General features: G+C 36.4%; 1 protein-coding gene across 2 annotated transcripts in view; it reads left to right on the top strand.

The window, feature by feature from the left end:
• The window catches only part of MRPS35 (mitochondrial ribosomal protein S35), a 43,808-nt gene that overhangs the window by 3,340 nt on the left and 15,309 nt on the right, over positions 1-25,159 (top strand). The window contains exons 2-7 of one of the 2 annotated variants that reach the window (XM_021690575.1): positions 890-936; positions 3,280-3,447; positions 5,692-5,752; positions 13,868-14,007; positions 20,489-20,598; positions 22,821-22,890. In XM_021690575.1, the coding sequence (XP_021546250.1) occupies positions 890-936; positions 3,280-3,447; positions 5,692-5,752; positions 13,868-14,007; positions 20,489-20,598; positions 22,821-22,890 (596 nt within the window). The remainder of the gene's footprint in view (positions 1-889; positions 937-3,279; positions 3,448-5,691; positions 5,753-13,867; positions 14,008-20,488; positions 20,599-22,820; positions 22,891-25,159) is intronic. The other variant, XM_044914908.1, reaches the window with a different exon arrangement.

Genomic DNA, 25,159 nt, shown 5'->3' with positions numbered 1-25,159 from the left:
AGAGAGGGAACACAAGCAGAGGGAGTGAGAGGGGGAGAAGCAGCTTCCCGCCAAGCGGGGAGCCTAATGCAGGGCTTGATCCCAGGACCCTGGGATCATGACCTATGCCAAAGACAGACACTTAACGACTGAGCCATCCAGGCCCCCCTAATTTACTCTCTTATATGGTTGTATGATTTATTAGGAATGGCTATGATTTGTGTTGTTACTGGCATTATTGTAGCATTGGCAGTTCTAATATGCAAAATACAGAAGGAGAAACAAGGGTTTTGTTTTGGTGGAACCAAATAATTCCAAATACGAGAAGTGTATTTATAGTTAAAACATTTCAAATCAGTTATCTTTAAAGATGTAAAATACTTATTTCTAACTAGATATTTTAATTTGGGAAAGTGAGTTTGACTATGAACCTTAAAATTTATTGAAAATATTTCTTTAGATGATGAATTCACTGTATCATCAATCACAATGCACTTTACATTTATTTTTTTTATTTTTAAGATTTTATTCATTTGCTAGAGAGAGAGTGAGCGAGAGCACAAGCAGGGGGAGCTGCAGGCAGAGGGAGAAGCAGGCTCCCCTGCTGAGCATGGAGCCCGATGTGGGGCTAGATCCCAGGACCCCGAGATCATGACCTGAGCCGAAGGCAGACGCTTAACCGACTGAGCCACCCAGGTGTCCCTGCACTTTACATTTAAATAACTCTGGACTTTTAACTATTTCTGACTTTTCATTAAGATGATTTAGTCCCAGAGCTTACAGAAAATGGATTATTGTTTCATTTTTGTATTACTGAATACCTGAAATAATCTGAGAGTTATGGGATCATAATCAGTGTTGAACAACTGTACATTATTCAGCTCTCTATAACTACTGTGTTGTCTTTTAGGTACAGCAGACAGAACATCCAGATATGAAAGACCACTGAGAAGAAAGGTAAACAATTAATGTAGTCTATACTATCTTAATGATTTCTGAAGTTCTAAAGTGAGGCATATATTCATGATTAGGCAGAAGAGTGCTGCCCAAGAAAGCTTCACAAGGGGATGTGTACTTGGTGACTGCCAGAGCCTTGGCTCTAGTCTTTGACTGGTTTTTGTCAGTACCCCCAAAAATGGATCATCTTTAAGAGATGGACTCACTCACACATGCCTGGGAAATAAGTGTATATTAAACTAGAATATAGAATTTTTTTTTTTTTTAAGATTTTATTTATTTATTTGACAGAGACATAGCGAGAGAGGGAACACAAGCAGGGGAAATGGGAGAGGGAGAAGCAGGCTTCCCACTAAGCAGGGAGCCCGGTGTGGAGCTCAATCCCAGGACCCTGGGATCATCACCTGAGCCGAAGGCAGACGCTCAATGACTGAGCCACCCAGGTGCCCCTAGAATTATTTTTGATGATGCTTTTAATAATCATAAAGCCTGGGATGTGTGTATTAATCTCACTAGTTTGGTCTCACCCTGTAGGCAAGTCAGTGGAAGAATCCAAATCCTAAGGTCACTTGTTGAGGATGGAGTCAGAACAGAGACAAATTATTAGATGGAAGTTAAATGGTACCAAATTGTAATTATCTAGAGTAGTTGTTTTCATAGGAATATTACCTTCTTCCAGGGCGTACAGTACACTGGTTTTGATATTGCATTGTTGGTCATTGCCAGATTTTGCTTCTTCAAACCCTACTTTTGTATTCTGGCCATCCCCTTCTAATGAATACAGTTTTTAAAAAAAAAAAAATGTGTATGTTAATGTGATTGACTAAACTGTCACATAGCTGTTCTCTGGAACTAGGAGACATAATTTCTCATTATGTACGTATTCAGTTAGTTTAACTCATTTACTTATTTCCAAGTTCTTGTTATTTATTTCTTATTTCCTTTATTTCAAATTTTCAGTGTCCCCTCATGTACTGACTTCCATCAGAAAAGTTCTAAAAACTAAAGACGGTCACCAGCTTACAGTGGTTCAGCTTACAATTTTTCAACTTTATGGTGGTGAGAAAGCAGTACACATTCAGTAGAAACCGTGCTAGGAATTTTGAATTTCATCGTTTCCTGGGCTAGCATGATGTGGTGTGAAACTTGCACAGTGCCAGGCAGTGGCAGTTAGGCATAGCTGCCAGTCAGCCACGCAGTCATGAGGGTGAATACCCAAGACACTTAATAACAAACCTGGACCCATAGAACCGTTTTGTTTTTTTTTTTACTTTCAGTACAGTATTCAGTAAATTGTATGATATATTCAACACTTTACTATAAAATAGGCTTTGTTTTAGATGGTTTTACCCAAATGTAAGCTAATGTAAGTGTTCTGAGCACATTTAAGGCAGGCTAGGCTAAGCTATGCTGTTCGGTAGGTTAGGTTATTAAAAGCATTTTTTTTTTTTTAAAGATTTTATTTATTTATTTGAGAGAGAGAGACTGAGAGAGAGAGCATATGAGAGGGGGGAGGGTCAGAGGGAGAAGCAGGCTCCCCGCTGAGCAGGGAGCCCGATGCGGGACTCGATCCAGGGACTCCAGGATCATGACCTGAGCCGAAGGCAGTCGCTTAACCAACTGAGCCACCCAGGCACCCAAAAGCATTTTTGACTTACGGAGTTTTCAACTTACGATGGGTTTATTGGGACACTCAATCAATGTAAACACTCACTGTTCCAGTAAACCCATTGTGAGTTGAGGAAGATCTGTATTTCAGAATGCGTTGTTACTTGGACATAAGCCCATCATGAGTTGAGGAAGATCTGTATTTCAAAATACATTGTTACTCTTTCATAAAATATAAAAAATTTGCTGAAAGTCTAAATCCACAGAAATTTTTAGTGAAGGAAGTGTGCTGTTAAAGGGGATTCTTAACAGAGGGTTTGTAGAAACAGTGCAAAAATATTAGGTAGGTTTGGTGTTTTTTCATTTGAATAGCAACAGCTTTATAAGAGGTCAGATTTTACGTAGGTTGCAATTCTGCTTATGTTTCTTTTATTTTTTTTTTTATTTTTATTTTTTTTTTTAAGATTTTATTTATTTATTTGACAGAGAGAGAGAGAGAGCGAGAGCAGGAACAGAAGCAGGGGGAGTGGGAGAGGGAGAAGCAGGCTTCCCGTGGAGCAGGGAGCCCGATGCGGGACTCGATCCCAGGACCCCAGGACCACGACCTGAGCCGAAGGCAGACGCTTAACGACTGAGCCACCCAGGCGCCCTGTTTCTTTTAATTGTAGCTCTTTTTGCTTTAAAATTAAAGATCGTGTTCATATTTAAAATACTAAACTATTTTATATTCCGTAGGCACTACCTCCTAGGACAGAGAAAATGACCGTTGACCAAGATTGGCCTAGTGTTTATCCTGTTGCAGCACCATTTAAACCCTCTGCTGTACCTCTTCCCATTCGAATGGGTTATCCAGTAAAAAGGGGGGTGCCCATGGCAAAGGAGGGAAATCTAGAACTTTTAAAGGTAAGATAAATTGCTGATTCATTGGCTAAGACTTATATCTAAAGAAATCCTGATCCTCTTCCACTCCTACCCTGCCTTGTACTTCAGGGTTCATTATGTAGCAGCAGCTTATTGTATTTTAGTTAAAAATTTTTTTTTCGGGTAATAATGGATGATATATTCTGATTGTCCATGGTGAAGAAGACTCAAAGAGTCCTGGGCATTTGAGAATATAATCAGTTGGTCCTATGGCTTCCCTTTTGGTTTTTCCTTTTCTATTGTATTTTTTCTGTCTTGTATCTTTCGAGTGGAACTAGGAAGAGTGAAATAACCTAATTTGAGATTGAGAATTGGGGGCTGAAATGTACTTTTTTTAAAAAAGATCTTATTTATTTGAGAGAGAGTGAGGGAAAGGAAGCGCGCACGCAAGAGAGCACCAACGGCGGGGAGAGGCAGAGGGTACAGGGCTCCATCCCATGAACTGAGCTGAAGGCAGACGCTTAACCAACTGAGCCACCCAGCGGTCCCTGAATCTACTTTTAAAAGAAAGATTTTAAAACTTTCTATCCAGAAAAGTACAACATTATTTAATATTGTTATGGTCCTTAAACTTCTTTATTTCTTGAAGCAAAATATGTCATATTAAATGCTTCAGTTGGTAGCATCTATAATGATTTATGAACTATAAGCTTTTTTTTCCTTAAGATTTTATTTATTTATTTTTGCGAGAGAGATTGCGAGTGAGCGGGGGGGGGGGGGGGGCTCAGGGAGGGGAGGAGCAGAGGGAGAAGCAGGCTCCTTGCTGAGCAGGGAGCCCGATGCAGGGGTCGATCCCAAGACCCAGGGATCATGACCTGAGCTGAAGGCAGACGCTTAACCGACTGAGCCATCCAGGCACTGTGAACTATAAGCATTTTTAAAGAAAATATGAATATGCTTAGCCTGAGAATGCATATCTTAGATGGTTCATGTTACATACGTATATAAGTATAATTGTCATAAACTGTGTTTTCCACTTTTTTTTTTATTGAAGTATAGCTGACACACAATTTTACATTAGTTTCAGGTGTACAACGTAGTGATTCCACAAGCCTGTGTGTTATGCTGTGCTCACCGCAAGTGTAGCTACCATCTGTCACCATACAGCACTATTATAGTATTATTGACTGTATTTTCTATGCTCTACCTTTTATCCCTATGACTTATTTATTCCATAACTGGAAGCCTGTATCTCCCACTCCCCTTTACCCATTTCTTCCATCCCTTCATGCCCCTTCCCCTCGGGCAACCATCAGTTTGTTCTCTGTATTTACCGGTCTGTTTCTGCTTTTTGTTTATTTTGTTTTTTAGATTCCACATATAAGTGAAATCATATGGTGTTTGTCCTTTTCTGACTTATTTCACTTAGCATATATATGACAGTCTTGAAAAACAGAAAAAATTTTGCTAAAAGATGATGGTAAAAAATGAGATGGTAACGTGGAGAAGGAGTTGTCTGCTGCTAGAGACGGGTAAATGAAATTTGGAAATCTGAATGTTTCAAGAGATATAAGGAAACAAACATTGAGGAAACTAATCTTTTCTTTAAATGAAAGAAGAGAACTTAGTTTAGGGGCGCTTGGGTAGCACAGTTGGTTGAGTGTCTGACTCCTCGTTTCGACTCAGGTCATGATTTCAGGGTCATGAGATCAAGCCCTCCATTGGGCTTGCACTCAGCGTGGAGTCTGCTTGAGATTCCCTCTCTCTCTGCCCCTCCCAGTCGTTTGCGCTTATGTGCGCACTCTCTCTCTCTCAAATAAATCTTTAAAAAACAGTTTCTGGAAAAGTATGAATCCATTTATGTAAAATTGCATATGTATATCTATTTTTTAAAGAGATGTCTAGAAGGATGTTAACCAAAGTGTTAAGACTGTAGGACCTTGAATAGTTTTTATTTCTTCTTGTATTCCAGGAAAATTAGAATGATTAAACAATAATCTCTCCTTAAGTGCTTTCAGTTTTATAAGGAAAATATGTATACCTGTAGATTTGTGGCAGGAAGAGTACTATAAAAACAGCATTTATTTTTCCCCACTATGGTCATCAAAAGATACATCATGAATCTATATTTCAAGGAATTCATTACACATGTGACATAAATTAATATTGTAAAAACTAAATTTTATTATAAGGTTTATTGTGCTTAGGATTTAGTTTTATGTAAAAATTCTTTTTTATGTTTTTGAGACAGTAGGCTAATTTATCCTTTAAATTTCTCTATTTTAGATACCCAATTTTCTGCATTTAACTCCTGTAGCGATTAAAAAGCACTGTGAAGCTCTTAAAGGTAAGTGGTTGTTTTAGTATATGAACTTAATATTGACTAACAGAACTAAAGGGAGAAACAGATGGTAATACAATAGTAGGGGACTTCAATACACTATTTTCAACAATAGATAGATCATCCAGACAGAAAATCAGTAAGGAAACACTGGATGTAAACTATATGTTAGACTGGATGGGTTTAACAGATGTTTACAGAACATTCCATCCAAAAGAAGCAGAGTACAGATTCTTCTCAAGCACACCTGAAGCATTCTCCAGAACAGATCATATGTCAGGCCAAAAGACAAATCTTAACAAATTGTAAAATACTGAAGTCATACCAGGCACTTTTTCTGTTCACAATGGTATAAAACTAGAAATGTATTATAAGAAGAAAACTGGAAAATTCACAAATATATGGAGATTGAACATGTCCCTAAACAACCATTGGTTCAAGGAAAAATATCAAAAGGAAAGTTAAAAAAAAAAAATCTTGAGACAAATATAAATGGAAGCAACATACCAAAACTTATGAGATGCAACAAAAACAGTTCTAAGAGGGAAGTTGATAGCGTACATTAAGAAAAAAGAGATCTCGGGCGCCTGGGTGGCTCAGTCGGTTAAGCGGCTGCCTTCGGCTCAGGTCATGATCCCAGAGTCCTGGGATCGAGTCCCACGTCGGGCTCCCTGCTCTGCGGGGAGCCTGCTTCTCCCTCTCCCTCTGCCTACTTGTGTTCTCTCTCTGTCAAATAAATAAATAAAAATCTTTAAAAAAAAAAGAGATCTCAAATAAACAACTCCGTATACACCTCAAGGAACTAGAAAAAGAACTAAGCCCAAAGTTAGTAGAAGGAAGGAAATAACAAAGATTAGAATGGAAATACAGACTAAAAAGGCAAGAAAAAAGATGAACGAAACTAAAAGCTGGTTTTTTGAAGAGATAACAATATACACAAACCTTTAATTAGACACATCAGGAAAAAAGAGAGGACTCAAATAAAATTGTAAATAAAAGAGTAGACGTTACAGTTGATTCCTCAGAAATACAAAGCATCATAAGGGACTACTGTGAACAATTACATGCCAACTAATTTGACGACCTAGAAGAAATGGATAAATTTTTAGAAACAGACAACCGACCAAGACTGAATCATGAAGAAATAGAAAATCTGGGGCGCCTGGGTGGCTCAGTTGGTTAAGCGTCTGCCTTCCACTCAGGTCATGATCCTGGAGTCCCAGGATCGAGTCCTGCGTCAGGCTCCTTGCTCAGCATGGAGTCTGCTTCTCCCTCTGTCCCTCACCCTGCTCTCGTGCTCTCTCACTCACTCACTCTCTCAAATAAACAAATAAAATCTTTAAAAAAAAGAAATAGAAAATCTGAACAGACCCATTACTAGTAAGAAGATTGAATCAGTAATCAAGAACCTCCCAACAGGGGGGCCTGGGTGGCTCAGATGGTTAAGCGTCTGCCTTCAGCTCAGGTCATGATCCAGGGTCCTGGGATCAAGCCTTGCATCGGGCTCCCTGCTTGGCGGGGAGCCTGCTTCTCCCTCTCCCTCTACTGTTCCCCCTGCTGTGCTCTCTCACTCTCTCTGTCAAATAAATAAAATCTTTAGAAAAAATAAAGAACCTCCCCAAAACAACAAAAAAATCCAAGATCAGATGGCTTAACCTGCAAATTCTAATCATTTAAAGAGATAGTACCAGTATTTCTCAAATTCTTCCAAAAAAGGGGTGCCAGCGTGGCTCAGTCGGTTAAGCGTCTGCCTTTCACTCGTCGGGATCCCGGGGTCCTGGGATCGAGCCCTTCATTGGGCTCCCTGCTCAGTGTGGAGTCTGCTTATTCCTCTCCCTCTGTTTTCCCCCCCACATACACTCATGCTCTCTCCCTCTCTCTCTCAAATCAATAAATAAAATCTTGTTTAAAGAAAAATTCTTCCAAAAAAGAAGAGGAGGGAACACTTCCAAACTCATTTTAGGAAGCCAGCATTACCCTGATGACCAAAACCAGACAAGGATACTATAAGAAGTATTACAGGCCAAATTCCTTCATTAACACTGATACAAAAATCCTCAACAAAATATTACTAAACCAAATTCAACAGTACATTAAAAAGATCATGTCAGATCAAGTGGGATTTATTTCAGGGATGCAAGGATGGTCCAACATAAAAATCAGTCAATGTGATATATCACATTAACAAAACAAAATTAGAAGAAAACATAGGCAATAAGCTCCTTGACATGGGTCTTGGCAGTGATTTTTGGATTTGATACCAATAGCAAAGGCAACAAAAGCAAAAATAAACAGGTGGGACTACATCAAACTATAAAGCTACTGCACAGCAAAGAAAGCCATTGACAAAAGGAAAGGGCAACCTACAGAATGGGAGAAAATATTTGCAAACTTCGGGTCAGAGGTTAATATCCAAAATATAAAAAGAATTCATGCAACTCAATAGCAAAAAATCCCAGACAATCCAATTAAAAAATAAGCAGAGGATTGGAAGAATTAATATTGTTAAAATGTTCATACTATCCAAATCAAACTACAGATTGAATATAATCCGGATCAAAATAGCAACAGCATTTTTCACAGAACTAGAAGGAAGAATCCTAAAATTTGTATGGAACCACAAAAGTTCCTGAATAGCCAAACCAATCTTGAGAAAGACCAAAGCTGAAGGTATCACAGTCTCAGATTTCAAGATATACGACAAGCTATAGTAATCAAAACAATATGATATCAGCACAAAAATAGATACCTAAGTCAATGGAGCAAGATAGAGAGCCCAGAAATAAGCCCACACTTAAATAGTCAATTCATGTATGACAAAGGAGGCAAGAATATGCAATGAGGAAAGGACAGTCTCTTTGATAAATGGTGCTGGGAAAATGGGACAGCTATATGCAAAAGAATGAAACTGGACCACTTTCTTATGCCACACAAAAATAAACTCAGAATGCATTAAAGTATACATAAAACATAAATGTGGACCTGAAATCATAAAACTGCTTAAAACATAGGCAGTTATTTCTTCGACATTGGTCATAGGAATATTTTTCTTGATATGTCTCCTTGGGAAGGGAAACAAAAGCAAAAATAAACTTGAGACCACCAAAATAAAAATTTTTTGCACAATGAAGGAAACCATCAACAAAATGAAAAGGCAACCTACTGAATGGGAGAAGGTATTTGCAAATGATATATCTAATAAGGGGTATATAAAATATATAAAGAACTTATACAACTCAACACCAAAATAACCCAAATAATTTGATTTAAAAATGGGCAGAGGACCTGAATAGACATCTTTCCAAGGAAGACATACAGATCGTCAATGGACACATGAAAAGATGGATCAACATCACTAATCATGGGAAGATTAGTGCAAATCAAAACCACAGGAGCTATTACCTCTCACCTGCTAGAAATGGCTATCATCAAGAAGGCAAGAGATACCAAGTGTTGGTGAAGATGTGGAGAAAAGGGAAACCCTTTTGTACTGTTGGCTAGAGATATAAATTGGTATAGGCACTACGGGATATATATATATTCAAAAGAGGGGTGCCTCAGTGGCCCAATTGGTTAAGCGACTGCCTTCGGCTCAGGTCATGATCCTGGAGTCCCCTGCTCAGCAGGGAGTTTACTTCTCCCTCTGACCCTCCCCCCTCTCATGTGCGCTCTCTCTCTCTCTCTCTCATTCTCGCTCTCTCAAATGAATAAATAAATAAATTCTTTAAGAAAAAAAAAATGAAAACAAGGTATTGAAGAGATATCTGTACTCCTATGTTCACTGCAGCATTATTTACTACAGCCAAGAAATGGAAACAACCTAAGTTGGTGATTGGATAAAGAAGTGGTGTGTGTGTTTAATATTATTTAGTTATGAGAAGGAAGGACATCCTGCCATTTGTGACAACATAGATGGGCCTTCAGGGCGTTATGCTAAATGAAATAAGACGAAGACAATTAGGTTATGATTTCACTTACATGGGAAATCTAAAAAAGCTGAACTCAGTAGGAACTGAGAGGTGAGGGGGAAGGGAGATGTTGGTCAAAGAATGCAAACTTCCAGTTTTATGATAAGTTTTGGGGATCTAGCCTACAGAATAGTGATTATAGTTATTAATACTGTGTTATATAACTGAAAGTTGCTAAGAGAATAGATCTTTAATATTCTTACCACAGAAAGAAAGGGTAATTACGTGACACTGGTGTTAGCTAGTGTTATGATTGTAATCATTTTGCAATATACATAAGTGCATCTAATCAACATATTGTATACATTAAACTTACACAATGTTTTATGTCAAGTATATCTCAATAAAGATGGAGGAACAAAACCTCATTTTTAATATATTAAATCGCCTTATATTCTGAGTCATTGCTAGTTTCTCCTTTTTTTAGAAAAATTTTCAAGTTTTCAGTGAATTGTTAAGATGTCAAATCTGCAAGTTTTTTTTTTTTTTTGCAGACTACTCTACAAGTGGCTATGAATAAAAATAGAACCAGAAATCATAGTCCTTGTTCAGGTAGGTTAGGGACTTCATTGTTACATTATAGGTAGCACATACATAAAAAGACTGAAGAAAATATTGTAGAGTATTGCCAGTAGATACAAATCAATATAATCCAAACGAGATAATGTAGAAAGATGCTGAGTAGAATAGTCAGTGGAGTCAGTAATGGGATACTTTGCAGAGAGTTTTCTTGAAATTGTTTAAAATAAGAACTTCATAGTGATACATAGATGTGGTAACATCAAGTAGCAGAAAGCTGATGATGAAAAGCAATAATCTTATATTTCTCCTTTCCCACCTGGCCCCTCATTTTAGAAGTGTTCTCTTTTAATCATTGTTTAGGTCTGATAATTACTTGCTGAGAGTGTATTTGCTTATTTTTCCATATAGTCTCTTTCTATATAATATTTATATTCTTTCTCTATATTTTATATATGTTTAGTTATATTAGTATATATTTTTTTTCGTATACATGTATAAGATGGAAGTAATCACCAGACCACGATTATATCTCCAGTTCTAAATTTATTGAGTTTGAACAATATTTATTGATTCCTAGATAAAAACAGATTTTACTCACTTATTCCCTTCTTTTTAAGATTTATTTATTTGAGAGAGAGAGAGAGAGATCAGAGGGGAGGGAGAAAGGGAGAGGGAAAGAGAAACTCAAGCAGACTGCGCTGAGTGCAAAGCCTCACAGGGGGCTCGGGATCTCATGACCCTGAGATCATGACCTGAGCCAAAAACCCAAGAGTCGGATGCTTAACTGACTGCCACCCAGACACCCCTGACTCACTTATTCTTTCTCCTTCCCACATGCACAGAGGTAAAGGCAAAGAACTTTTTTTTTCATAGTTTTATGAGTGTTTTCATACATATACATATTCTGACTCAATTTCCGATCTAATTTGCATTGGACTACATACAGAAGAAGGACATTGGAATTGTTTTAGGTTCACAGCTGTTAGTGATTGGTTGTGTAGTTTAATTCAAGAGTTAGTACCTTTGGATGAATTCTTAAATTCATGCTAATTAAGAAGGAGATGTATAAATGCTCAGTACACTTGTTAAGGCTTTTCAGGAAAGAAAATGAAATCTAAAAACTCTTGACAGGCAGCCTGATATTGCTAGAAGGAGAAATAGTATAGTGATCATGATTATGATGAAATTTGAGCTTTTGGAAGGGCCTTTTATTGAAAAACATAAGGAAGAGATAAAGAAGTCCTAAAAAGTAGGAAGAATGACCTTACTCTTGAAATGAGGGAAGAACAATCTTTCCTATCTCCTTTCATGTGTGTGGCCTTCTTTTTGGGTTAGTAGGATGCATTTCTGTCCTTTTAGATTGTATGTTTCTATTTTCACTGGTGTCTGGTGATAGACTGACGCTGATCATTATTCCAAATTTGTACCGTTTGGCACAAACCATGTGTCACTTTTTGATCCTTTGTGAAGCCAGTTAAGGAATGTATTACACTGTGATACATCTCATTTTTCTCCTTTTTAAGCATTATTTTTAAATGTGCATTTATAATATAGAAACTGGGTTTTTTAATGAGGTATTTCTAAAATACTTCATAATTCTTAAATGAAAGGCTTTCATATAGCACATTCAGAAGAGTAGCATTATAATTTAAGTATTTAAGTAAGTGCTTTAATCTTTCTTTAATTTTGTCTTTACACTTTTGCCAGCCTCTAGATTTAGATTGTATCTTCCAAATAACTCAAAGGCTTTTAAAACTATTTCTTCTCAATTTTCTTTCAAAGTAGGTCAGTTCAGATTTTATATCTAACTTGCAAGTGGAAAATCTGAAGCACAGGAAAGTTAGGTAATTTACCCCAACTTTAATAATCAGTGGTACAAGTTAAGTAAAAACCAAGGTCCTCCGAAGTCTAGTCTATTGCTCTACCTATCAGATGAATAGGGGTCTATTATGTACTTTCCAGTTGGCTGTATTTTTTAGACATATAATCCGGTAATTTAAAAGTTGTAATTATCATCTGGTTATTGAAATGACTTCCTCAAAGTTATAAAAAATAAAAGACTCAGTACAAACCCAAGAACTCATAAAATTCTCCAGACTCGTCTCTCTTATAAAGTGCTTGGCAGTGTTGCATCTTATAGTGCAGGATATTGGAATTATTCCATGATGGGAATAAAATTTAACTTCAGTAATCATGCCCTTTTCATTTTATTTAAATGTCAGAATGTTCTTAATTGCAGAGATACTTCTTTCCCCTCAAAGTGTGTGAGTATTGCTCTCTTAAGCAGTGTGTTTAGGGAATGGTGTGAGCTATACTTAATTTGCTAACATATATTTAGTTGTAGATCTTGGAGAGTCTCTGTAACCCAGAATGACATTTTGCTGACTGATATTAAAGCCTAAAAGAGAGCTAAATATAGTACCTACTGTAAGAAGATTGTTACCTCTAGGAAGTGTTACTGACAAAGTACCTTTCACTGCCCCTTACATCATCACGTGGAAGAGTTCCCGCATGTGCCTGTGGCCAGCCTCTCCTGCAGTCGTGCTTTTTGGAGAAAGCACAGACCCCGTGAGGTTTAATGTGTTTGACCTAAGAAACCAATTACTTTTAGGTATTCTTAGAATGAGGTTTTTAAGGAGTGAAATTTCCATGGTGGGGACGTGATAGTGCCAGAAGTTTTCATTTCAAGCTGAGAGCCCTCTACCACACTAACTTTATAGGAACAGGGCAGAAGGAAATCAGCTACCTTCTTATGTAGTCCCTCAATACAGATAGCTGTAGGACATGCTGGGAGCTCTTTTCCTTTTAAGTCCCATCTCCCCTAACCCCCACCACTTGAGGCCCGAGTTTATATCTCTGTGCTGTGGGGATAGATTGATGCGCCACTTTCTTGTTCACAGTGCTTGGAACTTTCTGTTGGTGGCCCAGTTCTCAGAGCCAGTCCAGCCTCCCCTCTAGGCTATTCTTGTTGCCTGAATATGAGGACAAGTCTGTTCCTCTTTCCATTTAGCCCCATTGGCACAGAAGTCACATAGAGGAAACATGAATTACTGTAAGGATCTATTTAATAATGCCCTAGACATTTGTACCTGTTCAGTTTGAGGCCCTATTCAACTCAATTTCTGAGAGAATGTAGACCATATCTCACTTTGTTCTAAGAGCTTTTTCAGAGCTTCTTTCAGTTCCCCTCAGTAGACCTTTGGTAACTTTCATTTGGAAATTAATTACTATTAACTGTTGCTTTTTTCAAAAACAGTAACGCTCTGAGCACTATGAACTGTTTGCTTTCAGTGGTGAGGGGGACTTAAACTGTCCCATAGTGGGGTATGTGCAAAGCTATAATAAGCTTTCATCAAGTCGTAGTTCCTTTTTAACCTTACTTACTGCTCCCCACCAAACTCAAGCTACCTAAATCATTCATTTAATTACATTCCCTAATTAGGATTCATCTAAGAAGAAAAGGGATAAAGGATGATGATGTGTTTGTGAAGTGCAGAAGGGAGTCTGTTCTTTCATTTCATGTAACTCTAGAGTCATCTCCCTCAATAATTTGATTTTGTCTGGTAGCACACATTGCAATGAGAATTTACTGGGCAAAACTATACTTGAGATAATTTTTCTTAATTCTCAGATTTCTGCACTGAGTGGCCAGCTGCACTGGACAGTGATGAGAAATGCGAGAAGCATTTTCCCATTGAAATTGACACAACCGATTATGTTTCAGCCGGACCATCTATTCGAAACCCCAGAGCACGAGTAGTAACCTTAAGGGTAAGAAATATTTTTTTAAAAGTAAGAATTATTACAATACATTATTTCAAAATAGCATTTTGTATGTATGATTATAAAACTGATATTATCATAGAAAATTTGTGAAATACGAGTTTTAAAGTATTAAATAAAATTGCCTATAATTCTACCACTTATAAATAACCTTGACTACTGGAGTTCATTTTAGTATATATAGTCAACCTTTGTGTATATTAATAGGATGATACTATATTTGATTAGTTATCTCCTCTTTTTTATTTAACAATATGAATTAAAAATTTTCCAAGGTTATTAAACATTCTTTAATTTTTTTATTGAAGTTTAGTTGACATACATTATTACACTAATTCCAGGTGTACAACCTAATGACAATTATATACGTTACAAAATACTCACTATGGTAAGTTTAGTTACCATTAGTCACCATACAAAGTTATCACTCTGTAATATTATTTTAATTTTTTAAAATTATTTTTAAGTAATCTCCATACCCGTGTGGGGCTTGAACTCACAACCCCGAGATCAAGAGTCACATGCTCTCCTGACTGAGCCAGCCAGGTGTCCCTCTTTAATATTATTTTTAATGGCTACATAGAATAACATGTAAATCAGGGTCTGTTCTGTGCTAAGAGAATGTTTGAGGTTGGGGGTGAACATTGGTATATAGTAAGAGACTGAAATCTGAAAGTTTGGGCTTTTTGTTCACTCTTTTCAGAGATTTCTTAGGAAATAAATGATAATAGTGGTTTTATTTCCCCTTTCTAAGTATCTATAGCTTGTTTTTTCTTTTCTTTTTGTCTTTTTCATTAGATGAAATTTCTAAAATAATGTTTATGTAGTCCCTTATGCTGTTCTGTACTTCAGTGGGTGTGCCTCTGGTTTTTAGCCTCTAAGTATAAATTGGTATTCAGCTTGAGATAATAGCCTCTATTATGTTAATGATGTGTCCTGTTCCTATAGCATTTTTGAGATGATCTCCTTTGAATTATTGTAGTAATGAATTATACTGTTAGGTTTTCAATTACTGAAGCATTCTGAACCCTGATTATTTCATAGTACATCATTCTTTTACTTTACTGTGGGTTTGCTTTGTTAGCATTTTATTTAGGATCGTTTGTCCTCATCTCATGTTGCGTTGGAGAAACATTAAATCCTCGCTCTTTCTCATCAAGAGCATGCCACATACCATTGCACTTCCAGGTGTCTTGTTGTAGTAACTTCCACGTTAGTATTTGAAACCACTGTTAGTTTCCTCCGGTAAGAGTCTTGATCCACATGGCGTAGCTTTCTCACAGAGCAGTCATAGAGCATTTACCTGATGGGTTTTTTTTTTTTTTTTAACTAAAAAGGTTTTAGATTTATAAAAAAGTTTCAAGGATAGTTAACACCAAATTTCTCGTGTTAACATCTTTATTATTGTGGTACATTTATTACAACTGAGCCAATATTGATACATTAATAAAGTTCATACTTCATTCAGATTTTCTTTTTAAAGATTTTATTTATTTATTTGAGAGAGCATGCACTAGAGAGAACATGAGTTGCGGGGGCACGGGAGAGGGAGAGGCAGACTCCCCACTGAACAGGGAGCCCTGTTGACACCAGGCTCTATCCCAGGACCCTGGGATCCTGATCTGAGCCAAAGGCAGATGCTTAACGGACTGAGCCACCCAGGAGCCCCTACTCAGATTTCTTTAGGCACCTCTTGGCTGTGGTGGTTTCTCAGAATTTCCTTGTTTTTGGTGACCTTGACAGTTTTGAGAAATACTGGTTATGTATTTTATGGAATGTACTTCATTTTAGATTGGTTTGATGTTCTTCGCATGCTTAGACTGGTATGTATTTTTGGGAGGAAAACTTCACCAGTAAAGTGCCATTTTCATCACATAGCAAGGGTAGAGGCTCCTAACATGCCATTACTAATGGTGAAGCCTTGATCACCTGGCTGAGGTACTGTTTGCAAGTTTTCTTCACTATGAAAGTACTCTTTTTTTCTTTCTTTCTGAACTGTACCCTTTAGAAGGAAGTCACTATGCATAGCCCATACTTACGGAGGAATTAACAGTTATGCTACACCTCCTGCAGGGAGAAATATCACATAAATTGTTTGTAATTCTTCCATATGGGAGATTTGTCTGTTTTCTTCCATTTATCTGTTTATTCAACCATTTATATCAGTATGGACTCATAGATTATTTATTTTAGCATTTGGATTATAATCCAATAATACATTATTTTGTTGCTCAAATTGTTCCAGTTTTGGCCATTGATAACGCTTTCAGTTGGCTACTCTGTTACTTTGCAGTGCCCCATCATTTGTTTTTTTAAATACTTTTTATTTTTGGGCACCACAGAATGCTCCAGGCTTAAAATACACATTCCCTATCCCAGTCCTAGAATCAGCCGTTTCTCTGGGGAGCCTTGACTAATGTACTTTTGATTCATCTATTCTGGAGGATGACTGCCCCCTTTTTGAGATGCCTTCCAGGACCCTCAAAAAATTAGTTTTTGTACTCCATGTAGTGTGTATTTCAAATCAGAACAGTCCATGTGTGGGGCGCTTGAGTGGCTTAGTTGGTTAAGCGACTGCCTTCGGCTAGGGTCATGATCCCAGAGTCCTGGGATCAAGTTCTGCATCAGGCTCCTTGCTCAATGGGGAGCCTGCTTTTCCCTCTGCTCATGCATGCTCTATCCCTCCCTCTCTCTCTCTCTCTTTCTCAAATAAGTAAAATCTTAAAAAAAAAGGACCATTCCATGTGGACTGCAAAAATATGTTGACAGTCTCTGCAACCATTTTTACACTATAAGGTAACAAATAGATAAACTTCAATTTCTAGAAATTTTTCAGGGATACATCAGTGTTTGATTTGTAATTTTCTTTCTTTGCTACGTTTTGGTATCAGGATTATGCCTTCTTTATGAAATAAATTTACGAAGCTTGTCAGCCTTTTTTTATTCCCTAGAATAGTTTAAATAGCAATATATTTATGTGTTTAGAGAAATTTAAAATATTTAAAATCACAAAAGACAATACATGTTTAGTGTATAAATTTTAGAAAATCTAGATAAAAGTAAAAAAAAAAAACCTTAATATCCTGCTTGGCCAACACTCCACAGGTTAATATAAAGTACCTAGGGAGTGAGGCGCTGGGTTCATTCAGTCAAAGGAGTGTGTGACTCTTGATCTCAGGGATGTGAGTTTGAGCCCCTTGGGTGTAGAGATTACCTGAAAATAAAAAAAAAATTTTTAGTACTTCGGGGTAATTAATATCTGATATATTTTTAATAACTTAGTAAATGTTGCCTCCTGTTAATAATAATGATAATAATAATAACCGTTGTTGAGCTCTCTGTTAGGTGATAAAAAAATCTCTGAGCTCAGAATCAGGAAATCTAGATTTTTGCCTTACTTTTTGTGGGCCTTAGTCTTCAGTACCAGAATAGACATCTGGTTCCCTCCTTGTTCTGTTTGCTTATTTTATTTTATATAGAAATAATCCGATTGCATTATTTGAAGTATACCACAAGATACCGCTTACCGTATCAGGCCACCATCCTCTCTTGTCTCCTTTTTGTCTTATGCTACGATGTGATACCTTCATCACTTCTTTGTGTTCTTTTCCCCTGACTCATGTCTGCCCTTCTTGGACTCTTTTCACTCTACCCACTGACGGTTGAAGCTCAGTGGTGGTGTCCTGAATGGTGTCATGTAGTTCAAGGGTAAAAGTAGGTAAAATAGTGGGACTAAAGCATGTGCATTCCGGCATGACTTTTTAAAATTTTTATTTATTTGGGGGTGGGGAGGGAGAGAGAGAGAGAGAGGATCCCAAGCAGTCTCCATGCCCTGCGCAGAGCCCAGTGTGAGGCTTGATCTCATGACCCCAAGATCATGACGAAAATCAAGAGTCAGACGCTCAACCAGGCACCCCCTGGCATGATTTAAAGTAATAATTGTGAAGCCAGTCAAATATTATAAAGTATTATATAAAGAGATACTCAAATTTTTAAATTCAGAGAAAGAAAGATGGTATCATATTTTTCTTGATACTCATAAAGGTAGTTCAGAATTAAAAACAACTTAATATTTGTGTAGGACTTTTCTTTAAAGATGTTTTCTTCTGTTTATTCTCATTTATTCTTGACAAAAGTCCTGTGAGTCCCTTCTGTTTGTAAATGAGGAAACAGACAATAAGATCAAATGATTTGTTTAAGGTTGCTTAGCAAATAAAGTAGCAAATCTAGAAATCAAACCTAGGTCTTGTCTTTTGTATAGAACTATATAGTTCTTTAACTAACTGTACTGTGCTTCTAAATAGAGAAGATAGTTGACACAATTAGACATTTCTCAGTTTATGTAGCTTTTAATTAAAATATGGGCATTTGAAAATACATACACATAACCATGACCTCCTATGATTTGAAATGTCAGTGTTGTTTTGGGGATAATGTTAATAGTATGGTATTGATTCTTTAAAATGTAGCAAATTGAAAAAAGAAACGTCCAAGCATTCTTTTGAATTCTGGGAAAAGAATGGTCGTGAATGCTGCTCAACTTCAGAGTCAGACTATTAGTCTAGGTTAAAGACTACAGTTTTGCAGTGCCGTTCAGTGCTAGCAGGTGGCGTGAGTGTACCACATAGCTCTTTCTAAAATATTTGAGTTTCTGGCATAAACTCAATATAATTTTTGAATATTAAAATGTTAATGTGAATGTAAGTTTTAAAGCAGTTACAGTAATCAGCATTGCTGCCATTTTTTGGACTACTTACATAAAAGGCTAGAACACTTAAATTTTTTAAATGGTGAATTTTTAAATTTATTGATGAACACAACTACATTGAAGGGAATTTTAAAAGGAAAAAATCATTCCATTCTCTTATTCTAATGTAAGAACTATCGTTTCTCTGTACTGTATCTGTATGCATGCATATGTACAAATATTTTTATAATTATAATGTAGACTCATTTTACTATTTTCTTATAAGTAATTCTTATTGTTAATAATCAGAATTATAGTAATTCTTATTTTATCCCTCAAGCTGATAACCTAGTTGTTGATACATGTTCTTTCCAGGGGACTGTGGTAATTTGCACTGCCTGCACATAGGACCATTCTGTTGGGTTGATACTTAATAGTCAATGTTTTTCCTGCATATGTTCTTTAAAAGTGTATTTCTAATTATTTATTTCCTATATTTTCTGTAGTTCAAATAAAAATTCATGGTGCTTAAAAAAAATAATGTATCCTTTCTTTTTTCCATTTATGTGTTCATTCAACAAATACATGTCGTATGTTATTTAAGTGCTAGGCCATTGCCAAAAATAGGACAGATACCATTCTTATCCTCAAGGGCTTGCAGTCTAGTGGGAAAAATGGAAAAATAAATAAGCTCTTATGCTATAATGTCTTGAGGGAAGTGCAGGGTTATTGAAGCTAGAGAGAAGTGGATGTGATTTTAAAATCTTTTTTTAAAAACCTTTTTTTTTCTTCATATAGTTATGGATCTTTCTTATTCTTTAATGCTGTCCATGGAAAACAGTCTGTGGTTTACCTTATCTAACTGTATTCTAGTACCTAACCTATTTTTCTGTGTCAAGCCTAGTCATCTTTTAGATACCTTCAGCCCGTGCCATAATTCTCTGCAAATTAAAAAGTGTGTTCATGTAGTCCAGCATTTTCCAAAATATACTTTAGGGAAGACTGATTCCATGAACTGTCCCTTGAAAAATAGAATATGAGGTCAAATAAATTTGGGAATTGTTACATGAGAACCCTGCATCTTGAAATTTCAGAATGCTCATTAGCATATTACCTCTTCTAAGAAATCCTTCTATAAAGAACCCAATTTAACTCCATATTTTCTGAATGTATTCAACAAAAATAGCTTTTTTAGAGAAATAATTCTTCTTGGCAGTCTCTGGGACTAGTATTAACATTTTGAGAAATGTTGAACTGAATTATTTCAAATGTTTTGATCCTTCATGAATGCTGTATTCCAGCCTCCATGAGATACCTGTACCTTTTAAAATAAATACCCCTAATCTAGTTGCAATGATAAAGGTCTCATAATTGCATGGTGGAAATGTGTTAAAGCCTTTTTGTTTTATCCATTTATTCTTATATTCCAGCTTTACTAATACTAATTGAGTTTAATTCTTCGTGCTACTCATAAGCTGTAATTTCATTTATTTAAGAGATTTGTTATTGGTTCTTTCAGGAAAGGTGCTAATGCCCAGAACTTACGAAGAACTCGAAACAGTTTACTCTGCCTCTCTTTTTTTTTTCCATAAGTAAGATAAGGCTTCATAATGCATGCCAGTTGCTAACTCTGTATAGACAAGAGTGCAGCTGCAGCGTGGCAAAAGTTTCTTTTTCATTGGTTTAACGCTAATATAAATAATATCACTACTGTTTTTTTTTTTCACTAAACAAACTATCTGAAATAATTCTTTTCAAATAACTTTTTCTTGTATTTTTAAGGTTAAACTTTCCAGTTTGAATTTAGATGATCATGCAAAGAAAAAACTTATTAAACTTGTGGGAGAGCGATACTGCAAGACTACAGATGTACTTACTATCAGAACAGACAGGTAAAGAAAAGTTCAGCAGAGGGGCGCCTGGGTGGCTCAGTCGGTTAAGCGGCTGCCTTTGGCTCGGGTCATGATCCTGGGGTCCTGGGATCGAGCCCCACGTCCGGCTCCCTGCTCAGCAGAGAGCCTGCTTCTCCCTCTCCCTCTGCCGGCCATTCTGCCTACTTGTGCTCTCTGTCTGTCGAATAAATAAATAAAATCTTAAAAAAAAAAAAGAAAGTTCAGCAGATGGTCATTGTCTTGTTTTATTGTCTTCTAGTCCCCTGGCAGTCCTTTTCTTAAGAAATGATATTGAAAATCAGGGTAGCCTTTTATATCAACTTTCATTAACGTATTAGGTCAGTGAAGTTGTCCAATTTATGTGTTTAATATCTTCACACTAGTCTACTGTTGATATCCTCTTTATGGACATGGAGAGGCTTGCCTAACTGCCTTGTTAAATTATTGTTGTTATTTTTCAGTATTGATTCTAATATATCCATGCATATAAGACCCAGGGAAGATGTTAGAAGAGAACAAAAGTATGATTTGCTAGTGATTAAGGTTTAAACAGGTTTTTACAAAGTCAAAGATCTTACAGTTCAAAATTTAAATGATTAAATACGGAAATTTAATTTACCTAGGCAATTTTGTAAATAAGTATTTTAGTGAATTTACTTCATAAAGACAGTATTAAATTTATAAATTAGGTCATTTGAGGTGAAGATGGGTTATTGGTATGTTTTTACAAAAGGGTTATTTTATTTCTTTTTGTAGAAGGGGGAAGGGCAGAGGGGAAAGGGAGAGAGAGAATCTTAAGCAGGCTCCATGCCTAGCACGGAGCCCGACACGGGGCTTGATCTCATTACTCCAAGATCATGACCTGAGCAAAATCAAGAGTCAGACACTTAACCGACTGAGTCACCCAAGTGTCCCAGGGTTATTTTATTTCTATCTTATCATATTTGGCTGTTTCTAAATTATGTCAAAATATAAAGACCTGCCTTTAGAGAAAAGCAAGTGGGAGATAAATCTTCTCTCCCTTCCTATTCCAATTTCAAAGCATTTGGAGGTGTCAATATCAATTAGGTTTTATATCCTCCTTCTTAGTGGTGGGAAGAAGCATGGCATATACAAATGATTGCAACAATGTGGGGTGGAAAGAGCTTGGGGGAAAATAGATTGGAAATATATTAGTAATATTCTTCTTTAGTTTGTGCAACTTAAAAATACCTTTAAAATGTTGCTCTTTGAAATTCTATAAATATTTGACAATTTTTTTTCCCCTAAGTTTTCAAGTGTCAGTGTGTGTGTGCTTTATGGTAGCAACTATTTAGAGAACTATTAAACCTAAGTATAGAATAAGAGTACCATTAAAGTCATTTGTTACATGGTTTTTTTTTTTTAAGGTTTTATTTATTTATTTGACAGAGAGAGAGGGAGAAAGGGAACACAAGCAGGGGGAGTGGGAGAGGGAGAAGCAGGCTTTCCATGGAGCAGGGAGCCTGATGCGGGGCTCGATCCCAGGACCCTGGGACCATGACCTGAGCTGAAGGCAGACGCTTAACCTTCTGAGCCATCCAGGCGCCCCTGTCATATGATGGTTTTATTTTATATTTAAAGAAATTGGAATTAATGATTTCCTTTTCTATATTATTTTATTAATCTAAAAGCTAAACTTGCTATCTCATATTTATGTAGAAGTTTTATCTAATATTAGGTCTTTAATTCCATTTTAAATACAGCAACTTCAATACAGCATTGAATAGTGTAGCTCATTTTTTAAAAACTTGGCTCTGGAGAAGTCAAGATGAGCATTTTGATTAGCATCTGTCATCAGTCTATCTCTGTTTTTAAAATGAACTCAGTAGATACACTCACACTGTCCAGCAGACTGTTAGCCCTGAGATTGTAAAGGGCACCTGGATTGGACACAGTCATATTAAAAATAGTATAAAACTATTACCAGATACAAATAGCTCCATTAGTGATGAAAGCAAAGAGAATTAAAAAAAATACATACAAAATAAATCAAAGCAACACCAGTTTTCAATAACCTTAAGTGGTGACTGACGTAGACTTCTCTTAGTCCAAGAACACAATTTTCCTAAAGGTAGGATATTTCCTAAAGATAGGGAATACCTGAATATAAGTTATCCTTTGTATTTAGTATTTGTGTATTTTGCAAATTATTTTATGTACTGAATTTTTAAAATTTTGACTTCCCTCTCTTTCTCTTACAGGTGCCCTTTAAAGAGACAGAATTATGATTATGCAATGTATCTGCTAACAGTTTTATACCATGAGTCTTGGGTAAGTGATTGTGTGTGAATGTTTAATAATTTTGTCAGTGTAATTTGAGCCACTAAACTACGGATGTATGAAATGTTATAAATAACTTCTACTGACATTGAAAATGAGGACCTTGAAATAGATTATACAGTCCATCTCTGGACCTTACAGAAATCAGATGACTAAATGCCTTTAAAATTCAGTTTCTGTCTTTGGTTGGAAGATTTAAATTTTTTTATTTTTTTTTCTTTCGTTTGACTTTGGCTGAAAGTTATCAAAGTTATGGAAGAGAGTTCATCTGTATAACTTGAGAATTTAGAATCCATCCTGCTGTTCAAATAAACTGTATAACAAAGCCCCAAAACTTTAAAGAAAGGTATTTTAAATATTTATTAAAATTTTTAGTTAATATATAGCCTTTTGTATGAACATTTCACTACATACATTAGGGACAGTTAAGGGCAATTAATTATTTAAATAGTATTAAAAATATTCTTGTGTCTGACTGGGTTTATTGAGTTTTAATAGAAGCAATAGGGAAACAGACTTTTTCACTGAGTACAAACTTTCTAAGAGAGTCCTCTAAAGATGGAGTAGGCTACTTTTTTTTTTTTTTTTTTTAAGATTTTATTTATTTGACAGAGCACAAGCAGAGGAAGAGAGAGGGATGTGGGACTTGGTCTCAGGACCCTGTGATCATGACCTGGGCCGAAGGCAGCCGCTTAACCAGCTGAGCCACCCAGGCGTCCTTGGGCTACTTTTAATAGGTAGAGAACGTTCCATCCGTTGGGTACTTAGTGGGATTATGGTGGTGAGAGGATCACTCTCTTTGGATAGGTAGTTGGATTAGATGCCCTTGGGAATCTCCTGCCATCCCAGAGATAATACAATTGAGTGAACACATGCGACCATTCTCCAGACTGCTCACAGCATTCCCTTCATATGAATAGTAAAACTGTAGCACAAGAGCATAAGTGGAAAATAAAAGAAAATAAAATTCTGTTACCAGGTTAGTAAAGAACAAAAAGTAGCTGATAGCTTTTCTTCTTCTGAGGTATTCTAATTATCATAATTCATCCGGATTTTCTAGTTCCTGGCTTCAGGAGCAACATCATAATAGCAGTTAATCTCTCTTTCCTGTCAGTTGATTTTATAAATGCCTTTTTGGCTTAACATAATTAAGTTCTCTTTTGAACCAGCAACATGGCTGAATTAGCTACAGCTCTATGGCTGATCCTGAAAGAGTTAATATCAAACAATAAAAGCCAACCAGTTTTGAACCTCTTTTGCCAGCAGCCTGTAAAATGAATTTGCCCCAAAGGAAATGACAGGCATAACTAAATTCAGTGAAAGTTGACTTACTGGATTCTTTCTGTGGTTCCATGACATAGAATCCAAACAAGTTTGGATCAACGTAAGTGGTCTTTGATCTTTAATCCTAATTACTTTGATGCCAGAATAAGTAGCCACATACATCTGTCCTAAACAGATATAGTTAAAGAATTTCTATATTAAACTTGGCTCTTGATCCTTTCTAAATAAGTACCATCAGTGTAGAAGCTTTAAGAGAATGCAGATGAGCCGTGAAATTTTGCAGAGCTGGTGGAACAGAATTTTTATTGAATTGAAGTTCTTTTTTCCTTCACTTCCCTTCCTTGGAAATTCAGACTTGAAATTGATGTTACCACCTGGTATTTAATCAAATATTTTGAGGAGCCCCCTTTTAATCCATTTCTTTATTTTTTAACTAGTTTCAGAGTATTTAATACCTACAAGTAAGCTGCTCTTGATTTTCTGGCTTTTTAACCTTTTTGTGGAGGTTACCTCTAAGTGTTGAGGGAGAAAAGTAGTTGGTAGTTTTATGTATCACACAATTTGGAAACTTCTATGAAAACGTGCTCATCTAGACCTCAGGATAAGGAATTTACTAGTGTGTTCTATTCTAAACAGTTTAACTTTGGAAGTATCAAAGTAGACTTCGAAAAGCATAGATTTCACATACCATAGACTTCAGGCAATGTGTTAAAGAATGGTTATGGTACTGCTAGGAGGTGGTAAGAGACAGACACCCTAGACCATTTATCCTTTGGCAGTTCAAAGCAAAGAGAGTTTTAGAAATTTGTTTCAGTATTTCAGTATGACATGTTGTTAGCACAGGAGTGAATTAAGCTTTATCCTGTGGAACCTGATAGACCTGGATGGATATGATGGATTTGAATTCCATTACTTCTTACTTATGTAGCTTTGGCCAGCCATTTGGCCTCTGAGGTTCAGTTTTCTTCTGAGGGTT

The sequence above is a fragment of the Neomonachus schauinslandi genome, chromosome 5 (assembly GCF_002201575.2).
Source record: "Neomonachus schauinslandi chromosome 5, ASM220157v2, whole genome shotgun sequence".
Taxonomy (NCBI): domain Eukaryota; kingdom Metazoa; phylum Chordata; class Mammalia; order Carnivora; family Phocidae; genus Neomonachus; species Neomonachus schauinslandi.
Note: the sequence above shows the minus strand (reverse complement) of the source record. Positions and strands in the feature narration are given on the sequence as shown.